This window comes from Bufo bufo, chromosome 3, assembly GCF_905171765.1.
Source record: "Bufo bufo chromosome 3, aBufBuf1.1, whole genome shotgun sequence".
NCBI classification, from domain to species: domain Eukaryota; kingdom Metazoa; phylum Chordata; class Amphibia; order Anura; family Bufonidae; genus Bufo; species Bufo bufo.
In genome coordinates, this window is record NC_053391.1 from 601,820,951 (window position 1) to 601,838,094 (window position 17,144).

Consider the following 17,144-nt stretch of genomic DNA (forward strand, 5'->3'; position numbering starts at 1 on the left):
CCCAGAACAACAGGACCGCCGCAAAGACGCAATCCTGCGTACGGCGGTCCTGAGGAGGTTAAGCTATAGGGGCTGAGGTGGTTAAGGGGTTAAAATAGTAAATGGCACCATAAAACTGTAACAAGACAGACTTGTTGTGAGGCAACTCCTTCAAAAGGAATGTGTCAGAAGAAAATGATCTCATTTTGTTTTATAATTTTGGTGATTTATATTTTTTTTCCATGTCACTATATTAAATAAAAAGATATCTACAATCCTGCGGTTTTCGCACTGGTCTCTAGCAATAAAAATATGTTGAGACTTCCTGTTCTGTACAGGTAATATTTCTGTAGCCATCTTGTCATCATCCCCGTCAGGATTACAATGACAGACATCACCTAGCTATAGATAACACAGGCTCCACCATTCCCAGTAGATGATATCACAGCTTATCTGCTCCCTCCTCACCTCAGCACAGGTCACAGAGCGTGCCAAGAAAATATCCCATAGAAGTCAGTGGCGTCCCTTCCTGTCCATTGTGCCCATGGTGGCTCCTCTCAAAAGAACAGGACGTCTTGAGATGTTTTAGGCCTAGTGTGAAAACTGCAGGATTTTAGGATTATTTTTTAAATATGGAGAGTGACATGGAAAAATAAAAATCACCAAAAATGAAAAGACAAATACTTAACATCAACTTGATTTAAAGGGGTTTTCTGAGATCTTGACAGGTCATCAATATCTGATTGGTGGGGTCCGACACCCGGGAGCCCCGCCGATCCTTGCACTCTCGCAGCTCATCACGCACTGTGCCGTGCACTGTATAGCGGCTGTGCTTGGTATCGCACTCAGTCCCTTCACTTCAATGGGGCTCATCTTCTCATAGACCATGTGACCGGTGACCGTGATATCACCGCTGGCCTAGGGAACGCTGAGAGAACGCTGAGGCGCTACAATGAGGGCCAATCCCTTCTCGAACAGCTGATTGTGCAGGAGTCGGGCCCCCACCGATCAGATACTGATTACCCAGCGGACAGGTCATCATAATGTTCGGCTCGAGCATCGCTATGCTCGGCGGAATATCGCGTGTGCTTGAGCCAGTGGATTTAAATCTAATTTAACCTCTATTTCTGAAAAGTTTTCGACAGGATTCAAATTCACAACCTTCTACATTACAGCCCAGAATGTTAACCACTACACTATACAGCTTCATGGCCAGTTACCCAAAAATAATAATAAAATAAAATGATGAGACTTCTGCTGTATCGGAATACTTATACAGCAGAAGTCTCTTTTAGTTTTTTTTGGTAATTGGCCATGCAGCTCTATAGTATAGTGCAGTGATGGCAAACCTTTTAGAGACAGAGCGCCCAAACTGCAACCCAAAACCCACTTATTTATCGCAAAGTGCCAACACGGTAATTCACCCTGAATACTACAGTCCAGTATAGTGTATCTTCCATGTACTTTATCATTTAGCTATAATAGCCTGCCTGTATTCACTGCGCTGCCTGTGCTGTTCATAGTGCGCCCTGCGCTGATGAATGGCAGGAAAAGTCTAAGGCATATTGGTACACCACAGACTTATTCCAGGATGTAGGTGCCCACAGGGAGGGCTCTGAGTGCCACCACTGGTATAGTGGATAAGATTCTGGGCTGTAATGTAGAAGGTTGTGAGTTTGAGTCCTGCCAGAAACTTTTCAGAAATAGAGGCTAAATTAGATGTAAAGACACTGGGTGTCCCTAAGCACTGACTATGGACATAGCTGTATATGGAGTCAGAGCAGGGACTCCTAAGAGGGACTAGAGTCCCGACACCCTCCCCTCTTCAGAGCAGGGGGTGCCTGGTTTAATGCTCCAGTTCTCCCATTGACTTGCATTGTAGAGCACCTGAGCATTGGGAAGTGTTCTACACAAGCACGACAAAACACTAGTCACCAGTTAAAAAAAATCTCAAAAACCCCCTTTAAGGGTCCATTCACGCTTCCGCAATTTTGTTCTGCATTTTGCGGACCCATTCATTTCTATGGGGCAGCACGATGTGCTGCCCGGATACGGAATTGTGGACCCACACTTCCGAGTCCGCAATTCCTTTCCCGAAAAAAAAAGAAAGAACATATCCTATTCTTGCCGGCGATGTGCGGTCCGCAAAATGTGGAACGCACATTGGCGCGTCCGTGTTTTGCAGATCCGTGGATCCGCAATACACGTTACGGACGTGTGAATGGACCCTAAAGTAGATGATTCTCTGATGACACATTCCCTCCTTGCTGCCTGTTATACAAAATATTATAATTATGTATTTATTGAAAATTCCCTGACGTAGCCATTTATTTCTATTTTTTTTTACAGAAACACAGAAGGACAACCACCACCATCATCCTTGACTGCCAGTCCTGTCCTCCAGCTCTCCATGTCACCTCATGTTGTATGATACTAGTGACAAGAAGGAAAGCCGGGTCACCTCCCTGACAGAGCTGTGAGGCCGCCATAAAGCAGACTTTCCCCTCAGAGTTTTGGCTCCTGCCTTCCCCTCATATATCTCAGCACGGCAGGGCGCCCTCAGCCCGCGGCGGGTCACAGGGGGCGGGCCGCTGACGGGTGAGCTCCAGCCCTCGGGTGGGTGTGAGTTGGGGCAGGAAGTGATTCTGTTGTGTGGGGACTGAATGGTGAGAGCATGTGAGGTGCTGCGGACGGGGAGCCTCTATCGCCATGACTGACCACTGCTGCTGACACTGGAACAGCCGGGTAAGGCTTCCCTACAGCGGTACCGCGGCCACATGGTGGCTGCCCCGGAGCTAGGCAGTGGGCGCGTGCTGGGAGTTGTAGTGCACTTCTAGACACTAGGTGCACACATAGTCAGTGTGCGGTAATAATGGAACAGATGGGACTGGATCCCGAAAAGCCGCACGTCCTGCCATGTTTTATGGAAACTCCAATCTTTGAGCTAATGAGAAAAAAAGTTGTGGCAGGAAGAGGAGGGGTAACATGGAGGTGGAGGAGAAGAAGAATGCAACTTCATTATCTGCTGGGGTGAGGGGAGGGGGTCCTGTCCTGGCCACCCATGATAAGAGCCCATGTGCCAGGCACAAAAGGACTGTCGCCTGCAGCACGTGTGGGGGCGCTGTGCTGGAGGACGGAGCAGCCAGCTGGAGTGTGACTAGGGGCAGACAGGTGGTCTTCACCAGGATCACTGACAGGACTACCCCCATTATCAAAGCTGTATAGGTGAGTATCCGCCGGGCTGGACTGTAGAGGGTGAGGCCACATACCAGTAGCTTTTACGCAGCAGGAATGGTCGGTTTCCGCAGCGAAATCCGCACAAATTGGTCGCTGATTTCACCCTGTGCAAGTCAAAAGGGTGAAATCCATTGCATGAATTGATATAAAATCGGGGATGAGATTTCTTAAAACCGTAACCACTTGCATTGTGATATTAACAGCGCGTTCACACAAGGCAGATATGGTGCGAAGGCTTGTGCGGCCAATCCGCAGCCTTGGGCGGCACCAGCAAATTGGATGAGATTTTAAGTAAAAAAAAAAAAATAACCATGGAGTAAATGGACCAGCGATACGGATTTGAAATCTGCACCATGTCGACATATGCCGCGGTCCTCCATCCCGGATTACACGCTTTGCAACAGAGAGCATGAAATCCACCGCCGTGTTTTTTTTTTTTCTGCCGATGCCTGGCAAAATCCAAAGTGGAAGTTCCTTGGTATTTAACATCCTGTGTTACGCTTCAGCGGCATCTGGCGCATGCGCAGTGAAGTCAGGTGTTCTGGCCCATGGTCCTCCTGGAAAGCCAGGGACAAATCCGAAATCCAAGACCGCCCACGTGACAGCCGCCGCTTTATAACCCTGATGCTGAGAGTACAATCTTATGCCAGGTCCCCTTTAAACCCCGCCGCGCTGTCTCAGGTCCCGGCGCGGAGATGGCTTTTACAGTTTAGAGAGCGCATTTTTTCAGTTCTATTTTTACTGCTTATTCTTTGTCGGCCTGTGATAAGATTTATGTAGCTGTTTTTTTCCTGCTGCTATTCCCCTAAGGCCTCATGCACACCGCCATATATTCAGTCCGCGTCTGATCTGAATCTGTCTGTGGATCGCATTCGACCCATAAAAACGTCCCATTCTTTTCAGTTTTGCGGACAATAAGAGCTCATGCACACGGCTGTAGCCATTTTCGCGGTCTGCTTAGAGCCGTGTTTTTTTTTTTTTTTTTTATAATTCCTCCACAAATGTCCTATCTTTGTCCACAGTCTAGAATAGGACACGTTCTATCTTTTTTGCGGGGCCGTGTAATGGACATACGGCTGTGGAGAGCAAACCGCGTGCTGTCCGCATCTTTTGTGGTCCCATTGAAATGAATGGATCTGCAAAAAATGCTGATCTGATGCAGACCAAAACCACGGTGGTGTGCATGAGCCCTAATAGGCGTTTTTACAATCGGGCGGGACTTGTAGAACTAGAAAGTACAGGACGCAAACGGCTGATATGGGAAAATATGTACCAAGGCATGAAGCCCAAGCCCCCTTTCACACGAATGAGAATTCCGCGCGGATGCGATGCGTGAGTTGAACGCATTGCACCCCCGCTCAATCCGGACCCATTCATTTCTATGGGGCTGTGCACATGAGCGATGTTTTTCACGCATCACTTGTGCGTTGCGTGAAAATCGCAGCATGCTCTATATTCTGCGTTTTTCACGCAATGCAGACCCCATAGAAGTGAAGGAGGCTGCGTGAAAATCGCAAGCAAGTGCGGATGCTATGCGATGCGATTTTCATGGATAGTTGCTAAGGAGATGATGTGGAGGTCCATTCATTCACTTTATTATTTTCCATTATAACATGGTTATAATGGAAAATAATAGCATTCTTTAATACAGAATGCTTACTAAAATGTCCCTTGAGGGTTAAAAAAATGTAAAAAAATTACTCCCCTCATCTGCGCAGCAGTCTTCTTTCTTCTTCCTTCAGGACCTGCAAAAGGACCTTTGATGTAATCGCGCTCACCACGTGGTGAGAGCGATGATGGCAGCGCAGGTCCTTTTGCAGGTCCTGAAAGAAGATAACTGCTGCGTGATCAAGTGGATGAGGTGAGTACTTTAAAAAAAAAAAAAAAAAATTTTTAACCCTCAAGGGACATTTTACTATTAAAGAATGATATTTTCCATTATAACCATGTTAGGCTACTTTCACACTAGCGTTCGGGTGTCCGCTCGTGCGCACCGTTTGAAGGGGCTCACGAGCGGCCCCGAACGCATCCGTCTGGCCCTAATGCATTCTCAGTGGAGGCGGATCCGCTGAGAATGCATCCGCCTGCCAGCGCTCAGCCTCCGCTCCGCTCAGCGAGCGGACACCTGAACGCTGCTTGCAGCGTTCGGGTGTCCGCCTGGCCGTGCGGAGGCGAGCGGATCCGTCCACACTTACAATGGAAGTCGATGGGGACGGATCCGCTTGAAGATGACACTATATGGCTCAATCTTCAAGCGGATCCGTTCCCCATTGACTTTCAATGTAAAGTCTGAACGGATCCGCTCAGGCTACTTTCACACTTAGAAAATTTTCTACGTTTTAATGCAGACGCATCCGTTCTGAACGGATGCGAACGTCTGCATTATCGGAGCGGATCCGTCTGATGAAACATCAGACGGATCCGCTCCGAACGCTAGTGTGAAAGTAGCCTTATAATGGAAAATAATAAAGTGAATGGACATCCACATCATCTCCTTAGCAATCATTCATGAAAATCGCATAGCATCCGCACTTGCTTGCGGATGCTTGCGATTTTCACGCAGCCCCATTCACTTCTATGGGGCCTGCGTTGCGTGAAAAACGCAGAATATAGAACATGCTGCGATTTTTCACGCAACGCACAAGTGATGCGTGAAAAACATCGCTCATGTGCACAACAGCCCCATTGAAATGAATGGGTCAGGATTTAGTGCGGGTGCTATGCGTTCACGTTTCGCATTGCACCCGCGTGGAAAACTCGCCTGTGTGAAAGGGGCCTAAGGCCAGATTCACACAAGACTGATTACCTGTGGAACTGCCGTTGCAGATTTTCATACGGCAAATCCACAGCTTTGTACACCGGCAAAGTGGATGAGAATTTCTGAATTCTCATCCACACGCTGCGTACAAAAAATGCACCGTAAATTGACCTGCGGTGCAGATTTGAAATCTACGTCAATTCATGCTGCGGATTTCGCCCTTTGCACACCAATCCGATGCTTCCCGGGTCACTGCTCATCCGCACTTCCTGGTTCATTGCAACACACAGGAAATGACTGCTCAGCCAATCACCGGCCACAGCGGTGACCCGCCTCGGCCAATCATTGGCTGAGTAGTGACTTCCATTGTGTCCATGTGCACCAGGCAAGTGTTGGAATGGGAGCGGCATGGAGAATGGCAAAGGTGGGTATTGATTTAAAAATAAATAAATGTAGCCCATGCTGAGCCTTTGGTAAGACATTTAAGACATACCGTAACTCTTGTAGTTCGGGTGAATGATGGTTGTGTGCGCAATGTGGACCAACTTAAAGGGATTGTTCTATGAAGTCAATCCTTGTTCATGTTCCTTATTTGTGCATATGGACAACATGGGGGGAGTGTTCACTGCTTGATGCGGTCGCCTAAATTATCATTGGGGGGAGATCATGCCTTATAAATGGAGATCTGCTGCTCAGAATCAATGGATACATATGGGGACTGCAGTAGCCATCGCTCGTCACATGAGAGCCAGCTCCTGCCCCAACGGTCCCAGGAATCTACATCTACAGAGTTCATGATTAAGAGGGTTCTCCCAAATTAATGTAAAAAAACCTGATATATAGAACATGACAATCTCTTTAACAGACTTAGAACCAGCGCTGTACCTGACGTGGATCCAGAGATCTCCACTTTCATTGCTGTAATTCTGCCATTTTTATTTCAAAATGGCAGCTTAGAGGGTGTGCACTTTCTCAGGGAGCGTGTCCTGTCTGCTGCAGCCGGTGGCAGTTGAAGGATGGAACTGAACATGTGCTTCGGTGAGCAGGACAGAGAAATAAGAACAAGAGCAAACAGCAGGTGGCGCTATACGGATAGATTGCAGTGAATAACGCACTGGCTACATGCAAAGACAAAAGTATCCCGATCCAGACGCTGGTTTGAACATGGTTGTTGCAGTGCAATCCTCTAGTGACTTGTGTGATGAATAACCAGTGTTTTTATTGCCTTTCCAGGAGGAGATCTATAGAATAAGTCACGTGCCGAGGAATATGGCTAAAGAGCTCCGTGGGCAGTATGAACCCGTTGCAGAAATTGGGGTCGGAGCCTATGGAACTGTGTATAAGGCCCGGGACTTACAGAGTGGGAAGTTTGTAGCCCTTAAAAACGTGCGCGTTCAGACCAACGAGAATGGCCTCCCCCTGTCGACAGTCAGGGAAGTAGCGCTGCTGAAACGCCTGGAGCACTTCGACCATCCGAATATTGTAAAGTGAGTAAACCACATGAAAGGCTTTGTGTCACCTCTGCTCCTTTCTCAAGAAAGGTGTGCCTGCAAGAAACCAATGAGTAATGTGGGGTTAAAAGGCAAATCAAATCTTTTTTTTTTTTTTTTTTATAGCTTTTATTATATATTCAGCAAATAACATTTATCATGTAGAGAATTCAAGCCACTTACTAATGTATTGTGATTGTCCATAGTGCCTCCTTTGCTGGCTGGATTCATTTTTCTATCCCACATACACTGCTCATTTCCATGGTTACGACCACCCTGAAGTCCAGCAGCAGTGGTCGTGCTTGCAAACTATAGGAAAAAGTGCCCGCCTCTCTGGTGGTCGGGACCATGGGAGCACATATAGGCCGGTGCTTTTTCCTATAGTGTGCAAGCACGACCACTGCTGATGGATTACATGGTGGTCGTAACCGTGGAAATGAGCAGTGTATAATGCGATGGAAAAATGAATCCAGCCAGCAAAGGAAGCAATACATTTGTAAGTGGCTTCTATAAACTTCCTCTACATAAAAACTATTCGCTGAAGTGAGACAACCCCTTTAATGTTACCCACGTTATAGTTTGGATCTCTGAGAATCCTTTTGCTGAACCCAGAGTGCCCGGCTGGTTGATTCCCATGCAAATGGAGATCTACTGGTCAAGGAGAAACTCCTTGAGTCTTTACTAAGTCCTCAGATTTCATCTCAGGGACAGGACTCCTCTCAGGTTAATTTGCATATGTATCAAATCAGTTTTTATACACAATAAAAGCACACAGAGCTATGGGGACTGGGTATTGCGGCCATCTAGCAACCCATGTCCTCAGCTCTATACACAAAATCCTGGTGACGGGTTCCCTTTACGCTGGGTTCACACCTGAGCGTACGCTGTTGCGCTCTGTATGCACGATTTCATCGGGCGTTTCCATACGCGCTCCGGGAAACAAGCAAACGCCCATTGTCACGCGTTCCCGGAAGTCTATGTACGGGAACGCGCGACCATACGCCCCAAAGAAGCTCCTGTACTCCTTGGGGCGTAGGGCGTTTTACAGCGCGTTCGTACGCGCTGTAAAACGCTCAGGTGAGAACCATGCCCATAGAGGATCATTGGTTCTTGCCTGTTGAGCGTTTTACAGCGCGTAGGAACGCGCTGTAAAACGCTCAGGTGTGAACCCAGCCTTAAACTTGGCAAAAACTGTTGCAAATCAGATTGTATGCCAGATTTTGCCCGATAATTCCACGGTTTGCAGTCTGTTCATAGCAAGAGATGTGCGCCTTTTAGTAAATTTGGTGCGTTTTACTCCTAAGTATGGTTTAAAGGGGTTGTCCAGCCCTTAATACCGATGACCTATTGTCAGGGTAGGTCATCCATATCAGATACCCGGCACTCCCGATAGTCACCTGTGCTCTGTGCAAGCGCTGCTTCCTCTCCATTACATTTGGAAGTGCAGTACTTGAAATTATACTACGCCACCGCTCCACACAAGACAACGCGTAGTGTAAAGACCAAGAAGCGGCACTCGCATGGAGCGCCGCCACCTCCTCAAACAGCTCGTCAGTGAGGGTGCCAGGTGTCGGACCCCCACTCATCTGATATTGATGACCTATCCTGACCATAGGTCATCAGTATTAACTGCTGGACAACCCAGTCCTGGTAAATCTCTCCCTTGGTTCCTATGGTAGCCTACAGATTTCTACCCTGTCTCTGCTTGGATGGCACTGAAGCTGGGCACACACATAAGATAGCTTAAAGGGGTTGGCCACCCTAAGTATCAAAAATCCAAAGTGCCCCAGACAATAGCCAAAACCATGAAGTATTTATATCCTGTGACATGTACTGGCTATATGTCCTTTTTCTAACCTGTTCACCATGACATGCCTCCCTGGAGGAGCTCCTCAGACCGGCTGTGTGGGAGGAGCAGCGGCAAAGTGAAAGTAAATATCCCAGCATGCACTGCAGCAAGCATGTTCAGAGGAGCGGTCACATGACATCCCCGCCCACCTGTGTTTCCATAGAGACAAGAGCCCCTCAGACCACTGTACAGACATAGCAATAGAAAGAACGTTCCAGTCCCAGCGGTAAAGAGAAGGTATTACCTGTCCCACACATGAATGTGATGCTAATGTATCAGACATATGTTGCTGGGGGGCCCCGTTCATAAATTTGCTGTGGGGCCTAGTTATTTCTAGTTGTTCCACTGGATGTAAGCCATGAATAGAGAGGGAGAATTATCATTTCCCTTGTTTCTGAAAAGTGGCTTTAAAAAGTTGCAAACTATTTGTTTGCGACTTATTAACATAAATTTGTTAAATTTCGCCAGTTTTCTGAATCAAATGAAGCCAGAAATCTGCCGGAGGAGGGGGGGAGCCTGTTGCACAAGAACTGTGGTGAATAAATTTGTACAAATTGATCTGCTCACACAGCGAGGAGCCTCCTGTCCATCACACGACCTGCTCCCAGCTGACTGTCTAGAAATCATCTATGAATATATGTCTGCCCTTCACCTGGGGAAAAAGGGAAACAAGGGGAGTCGGACATCTCTGCGTGTACAGGGGGACACAAGTCACTATATGCAGTGGCGGGGGTCACATTGGTGTATACAGTTATGGGGGTCACATCACTTAATGGGGGGTCACACATCTCTGTATACAGAATACAGTGGGGGGGGGGGTGTCATAAGTCTCTATATACAGTGTACAGTGGTGGGGGGGTCACATATCACTGTATGGGGGGTGTCACATATCACTGTATACAGTGTGCTGGAAGGAGAGGGCACACATTTACAGATGAGACCAGTGACTGCTGCTGATATCACTGGGGTTAAAGCTCCTGAACTGTTGGTCTGGCTGTAATATCATGTCTGTGAAAAGAACACAGTGCAGAGGGGCCATACCAGGACAGACACTGGGATTGCTCACAGGTTGTGGTCCACAGCACTGCCCTGGCTCTGCTATGTCCTCACATGCTGGCAGGATCCTCTGAGCACAGGAGATAGAGGGGGCGGAGCCTGCAATAAGTGATCTCAGTACAGGAGATGGAGCACACTGACTGCAGGCTCCGCCCTCTATCAGCCAGCACTGCGTCTCCTCAGCCTGAGAAAGTTTCTTTATTTCTGCTTTTCTGCTAAGCCCCTCCAGCCCTGCACAGCCAGGAGAGGCAGAAAGCACCTCTGATACAAGCAGGGTGCTTTAGGACCCAGACAGCAGCACTCCTTTAGGCATGGACAAGGAAGCTCCTCCATGGCACCTGCAGGGATGGACAGACAGGCAGCTGTGAGAGCAGGACAGGAGGGGGCGCGGCGAGAGCAGGACAGGAGGGGGCGCGGCGAGAGCAGGACAGGAGGGGGCGCGGCGAGAGCAGGACAGGAGGGGGCGCGGCGGGAGCAGGACAGGAGGGGGCGCGGCGAGAGCAGGACAGGAGGGGGCGCGGCGAGAGCAGGACAGGAGGGGGCGCGGCGAGAGCAGGACAGGAGGGGGCGCGGCGAGAGCAGGACAGGAGGGGGCGCGGCGAGAGCAGGACAGGAGGGGGCGCGGCTTCCAATAGCCAGAAAACCAGACAGATCTGCTTGAGAAGATATATTAGGTGTAATATATCCCACCTTTCTTTATAGTTGTAATAAATGCTAACAGAGTGGCCAACCCCTTTAATCATTGGCTACCTCTCCTGCTCCTCCTATTGAGCAGGTAGTGGATGGGGAGAGAGGAGAAAGCTGCTGCCTTCCCGCAATGGCTTGTCTCTGGAGGACAAAAGGATTGGACAATTGAATGTGCCCAATCCTTATCTCCCCAACATTGGCCACCTTTTGAGGGAGTTGTAGCAAACCCTTCCTCCTGGCCAGACCGGCAAAACGGAAGCATACTTACCTGCTCCTCGCTGTTGGGTCCTGGCTTTTCTGCTTCCCAGCCTTGGCTACCTTGCTCAGGTCCACGCTGTTAACCTCTGCTTTGACGCTGCCACAGTGGTTACCTGCTCCCCTTGCGTCGGGTCAGTTACTCACGTGACGCGCCTGCTTCATTTATAAAGTGGGCGGAGCAGGTGCATCACGTGAGTGAGCGACATTACGCCGCCGCCGCCCGCCCGCTCTGCCTGTTACCTGAGCTTCATTGTAAGGTAATAAAGATGCGCTGAGTAAAAGTTACCGCCAGAATAGTCTGTTGTGACCAGCGGGGCCGGGGCTGTTATGGGAGGGGGATCTGTGGATGGCACTGTTGTGGGGAGGGGGATCTGTGGATGGCACTGTTGTGGGGAAGGGGATCTGTGGATGGCACTGTTGTGGGGAAGGGGATCTGTGGATGGCACTGTTGTGGGGAAGGGGATCTGTGGATGGCACTGTTGTGGGGAAGGGGATCTGTGGATGGCACTGTTGTGGGGAAGGGGATCTGTGGATGGCACTGTTGTGGGGAAGGGGATCTGTGGATGGCACTGTTGTGGGGAAGGGGATCTGTGGATGGCACTGTTGTGGGGAAGGGGATCTGTGCACGGCACATATAGCATAAGATGCTATATAGTGTCATCCATAGATCCCCCTCCCCATAACAGCGCCGTCCACAATTTGTTTTAATATGGCCTTTGAACATCATTTTTCAAGTAAAATCATATAAACCCCTTTTTTTGTAATTTTCGTGTTTTTTCCCGATTAATCGATTAAATTATTGACAACTAATCGATTATTCAAATAATCGTTAGCTGCAGCCCTAATTGTAACAGATCAGTTTTTGCAGATCAATGACAGATCCGCCCAAAACATGTGTGAAAGTAGCCTTTTTACTGGGGTTGGGGGCGGGCACACTGCACCACCAATGATAATTAACCTTTAATGCAGCAGGATCACATAGCTGGGAGCTGTGATCAGCGGCGGTTAACCCCTTAGGTGCCGCACCTGAGGAGTTAACTGCCGCTGATCGCGTCCATGTGATTCTGCTGCCTGCACGTGTATTTGTATTAGGTGTCAACTTTCATTGGTGGCGCAGTGCGCCTGTCCCTCCTCCACCCCTCTCTCTTATTGGCAGCATCGGCACAGGGGGGAGGGAGAGTGACTCCTTCTCCCCTGTGCTGCTGAGGAGAACACGATGCGCGCTGACAGCAGCGTGCTCCATGTTCTCTGATGCTAGGCTGCGCAGTAGTGAAGCCTAGTATCGATAAATGTCAAATCACGGTATCGTATCAATACAGGAACAAAAGTATCGATTGGGTATCAATATTTCGATACCCGCAACAACCCTAGTCACCACTACAGCCAGTGATTGCCTGCAGCGGCATCATGGTAAAGTTGACAACGGGGGAACTTAGAGTGGCAACCAAGGCCAGGTAGTGGAGGAGACTGGACCCAGCGACTGGGTGGAAGTAAGTATGCTTCCCTTTGCCAACCCCTTTAGGAGGAAATTCTAGGAAAAATACTAAAAATTCTGTCTATTATCACTTAGTGGTTTATGTGCTGTGGGTGTTTTTGAGATCTAAAGAAGTTAAAATCCAAGGTGATCTACTTAAGCTTCTATTACACAGGCAGATTTTTTGCCAGATGATTGCAGGACTGTATGCGGAACCATTCATTTTAATGGGTCTGCAAAAAAAGAAGTGACTCCATGTGCATTCTGTTTCCGTATGTCCCTTCCGCAAAAATATAGAACTTATTACTGTCCGCGTTATGGATAAGGTTAGGACTGTTCTATTAGGGGCCAGCTGTTCCATTCCGGAAAATACGGAATGCACACTGACATCATCTGTATTTTTTGTGGACCACAAAATAAATGCGGTCCTATGCATGAGCCCCTTGGGCTACGCGTTCAGATGGAGGACTTTTGGCACGGATTCCGCACCATTGAAAATGGTCAAAAATGAAATTTCCCCCCCAAACTGTGTTAAACGCATCCGGTTTTTTAAAGCACTGAAAATCCTCTCAGAACTTTTTTTTTGTAAGATTGTAAAAATGGGTGCAGCTTTGTAGTGAATCTTGCAGAACTTGTCGACTTTCCTGTAACACAAGTGACTCGGTCAGCTCGCATGCCACACCTGTAATGTCCCATTTTTAAGCCAATGTTCAGATTTCAGACCCACCTGTATTGAATGACCTGGTGCACGTATAATTGTATATCACCCTTACTGCCGACCTATGGGGGCAAATAACACAATAGGGAAACATGCTTATTAAAATGGCACATGTGCCCCTTACAATAGGTGCCGTTCTAGGATCCAGTGGCCTAAGAATGATGCTTGGACCTGAGGCGCCTGCTTTATACTACAAACACTTAACTGAATGAAATCTTTTGGTTGGAGAGAGGACACAGAGGGTTAAAGGCTTTGTCAGAGATAGAATTTTTGAGGGACAAAATGCATGAAGGCAGCTAAAATAATTAAAAAAAAAATACTTAAATTCTCCTTCTGTAGACCACTCCGCTCCATTACCGCCATTCTGTGATTTATTGTTTTGGTTGCAGAGGTGACGTCCCATCTACTGTGCCGTATGGCGGAGAGGATGGGAGGGTGGTGCTGTATCGGAGTGGGCTACGGAAGTTTTAACTGCCTTCCTGCAGTCTGACCTCCACAAATTGGAGCTTGGGCGACACCTTTAAGGCAAAAACCTACATTTTTGCATTTGGTGTGCAAAACAAAAGCAGTAAAACAAAAAAAAACATGGAAGACCTCGTCAGCCAAGATGGAAGACCTCGTCAGGTTAACCCCTTCGTTCTCTGCAGGATTTCTGTAAGGCCTCCTCTTGCATGCGGCCGTTCCGTGCAGGGGCACTATCCGTGTGGCTGCTGCGACGGATCCAGACCCATTCAACTTGATCCATCCGCACTGTAAGAAAATGGAAGATGTGAATGGGAGCACACGGCCGGTGCCTGCATATTGCGGACCCGCTGTTTGCATGAGGCCTAAGATTGTTTGTGTCAGGATGATGCAGACCGACAACCAGGGAGGACGGGAGATCTCTCACTTCTAGCATTCATTTCTAGCTCTTGTGTTCCTTTAATTATGGTAACTTTGAGAAGCTTCACTGCTCTTATGCAGGTAATGGAAGCCGATGACCTTCATACGCTATATGAATATGTGGTCGGTTTGCTGGTTGAACACTCCTGACTCTGCAAAAATTACCGAGAAAAAGCTGAATTTGACATCCTGACTCATGCAGTGAGAGGGCTAAAGAGCACGGTCTCGCATAACCTAAGACTTTCCATGCATACTTGCAGTGGACCACAATGAAGCCGAGATATGCCTGGGTGACCAAAGCTATGCGTCTTATGTTGGTTCCCACACTCGCAGTCAGCAGAATTTCGGCTCTCTGCTGTCTGGCGATTGTCACTTGCACATACAGGAGGCAGATTACAGTCTCCTTCTGTGTGGGTTACATTTCCATTCAGTCTTACCATGGACATTTATATGTATCACAGTGGAAGTGATCCTGAAATCTGTGACTTCTCCTATTCTAGGCATATTTCCAACCCAGACGGGGAGAATTGCATGCCACGTTGCCGTTGTGTGGGCAGTGATGCAACTTTGTCTATGGATTGTCCGATCAAACATTTTGCAATGCTCCCCCAGGGTCGCAATGTCGCCCTGTCCCTGTTGCATCTTCGACAATCCTCAGGGTCCTGCTTTTCTTGGGTCACTTTCTCGCGGTCAGGATTTTGCACCATTAGAGGAAACTATAGAGAGAGAATCTGGAATGGAGAGTCGGAGAGAGAACGGGAAGCTGTCAGTGCACAGAAATAGCCAAGTAAGGGCCCATTCACACGACTGCATGGTGTTTTGCGTGTGTTGCGGACCGCAGAACTCGGGTCCTGTACATTCACAGTGTCCTAGCACTCGTCATTGCCCCTCAGGTCCTGTACATTCACAGTGTCTTAGCACTCGTCATTGCCCCTCAGGTCCTGTACATTCACAGTGTCCTAGCACTCGTCATTGCCCCTCGGGTCCTGTACATTCACAGTGTCCTAGCACTCGTCATTGCCCCTCAGGTCCTGTACATTCACAGTGTCCTAGCACTCGTCATTGACTCTCGGGTCCTGTACATTCACAGTGTCCTAGCACTCGTCATTGCCCCTCGGGTCCTGTACATTCACAGTGTCCTAGCACTCGTCATTGCCTCTCGGGTCCTGTACATTCACAGTGTCCTAGCACTCGTCATTGCCTCTCGGGTCCTGTACACTCAGTGTCCTAGCACTCGTCATTGCCCCTCGGGTCCTGTACATTCACAGTGTCCTAGCACTCGTCATTGCCTCTCGGGTCCTGTACACTCAGTGTCCTAGCACTCGTCATTGCCCCTCGGGTCCTGTACATTCACAGTGTCCTAGCACTCGTCATTGCCCCTCAGGTCCTGTACATTCACAGTGTCTTAGCACTCGTCATTGCCCCTCAGGTCCTGTACATTCACAGTGTCCTAGCACTCGTCATTGCCCCTCGGGTCCTGTACATTCACAGTGTCCTAGCACTCGTCATTGCCCCTCAGGTCCTGTACATTCACAGTGTCCTAGCACTCGTCATTGCCTCTCGGGTCCTGTACATTCACAGTGTCCTAGCACTCGTCATTGCCCCTCGGGTCCTGTACATTCACAGTGTCCTAGCACTCGTCATTGCCTCTCGGGTCCTGTACATTCACAGTGTCCTAGCACTCGTCATTGCCTCTCGGGTCCTGTACACTCAGTGTCCTAGCACTCGTCATTGCCCCTCGGGTCCTGTACATTCACAGTGTCCTAGCACTCGTCATTGCCTCTCGGGTCCTGTACACTCAGTGTCCTAGCACTCGTCATTGCCCCTCGGGTCCTGTACATTCACAGTGTCCTAGCACTCGTCATTGCCTCTCGGGTCCTGTACACTCAGTGTCCTAGCACTCGTCATTGCCCCTCGGGTCCTGTACATTCACAGTGTCCTAGCACTCGTCATTGCCCCTCGGGTCCTGTACATTCACAGTGTCCTAGCACTCGTCATTGCCCCTCGGGTCCTGTACATTCACAGTGTCTTAGCACTCGTCATTGCCCCTCGGGTCCTGTACATTCACAGTGTCCTAGCACTCGTCATTGCCCCTCGGGTCCTGTACATCCTTTTTTTCAGCTTTGAATGCAATGACTTGATCACTTCCTCTTGTGGAAATAATTCACATCCTAAGGCCTCATGCACACAACTGAATGTGTTTTGCAGTCTGTAAACTTGCGGATCCACATAATACACATACCAGCTGTGTGCATGCCGCGTTTTTCTCAGTCCCAATAGCAGAAATGGTTATTCTTATCCACAAAAAATGATGTGGATGGATAGGCGCTGTTATGTCAGCCGTCAGCGCTGTCCATTCACAGGATGCAGGTGTCCTAAACAGTGCCTGTATCGTGTGCACTGCGCTGGGAAGGGTTCGGTTCTGTTACCTGACTATTTTTTTACTACCAGAGATTTTTGTTGGCCACTAATGCACCTGCTTAGCCCATTGCTTTCAATGTGAAGTCCTATGGTCCCAAAAAAAAATAGATAGTTAGTTAGATAGATATAGATGGATATAGATATAGCATTGGAAGGTCATTGCCCTTTGACCTCATTTATAGGAGTGCTCCTCGTGCTCCGTTCCTCTGGCAGATGTACACGGCGTACAGAGCAGCGCTCCCCTGTAATTCAGGCCTCTTATGCTAATGATTGGCCTCAGTACAGTGTGTCAATGTGGTCTTTTTGAAGGTCCACACAAAGGAGAAGCCTTGCAT

The 17,144-nt window shown here is 48.6% G+C and overlaps 1 protein-coding gene across 1 annotated transcript in view; it reads left to right on the forward strand.

The window, feature by feature from the left end:
* Positions 1-2,592: 2,592 nt before the first annotated feature.
* The window catches only part of CDK4 (cyclin dependent kinase 4), a 34,063-nt gene continuing 19,511 nt past the window's right edge, over positions 2,593-17,144 (forward strand). The window contains exons 1-2 of the mRNA XM_040425942.1: positions 2,593-2,724; positions 7,208-7,461. Coding sequence (XP_040281876.1) covers positions 7,244-7,461 — 218 coding nt within the window. The 5' untranslated portion in view covers positions 2,593-2,724; positions 7,208-7,243. The remainder of the gene's footprint in view (positions 2,725-7,207; positions 7,462-17,144) is intronic.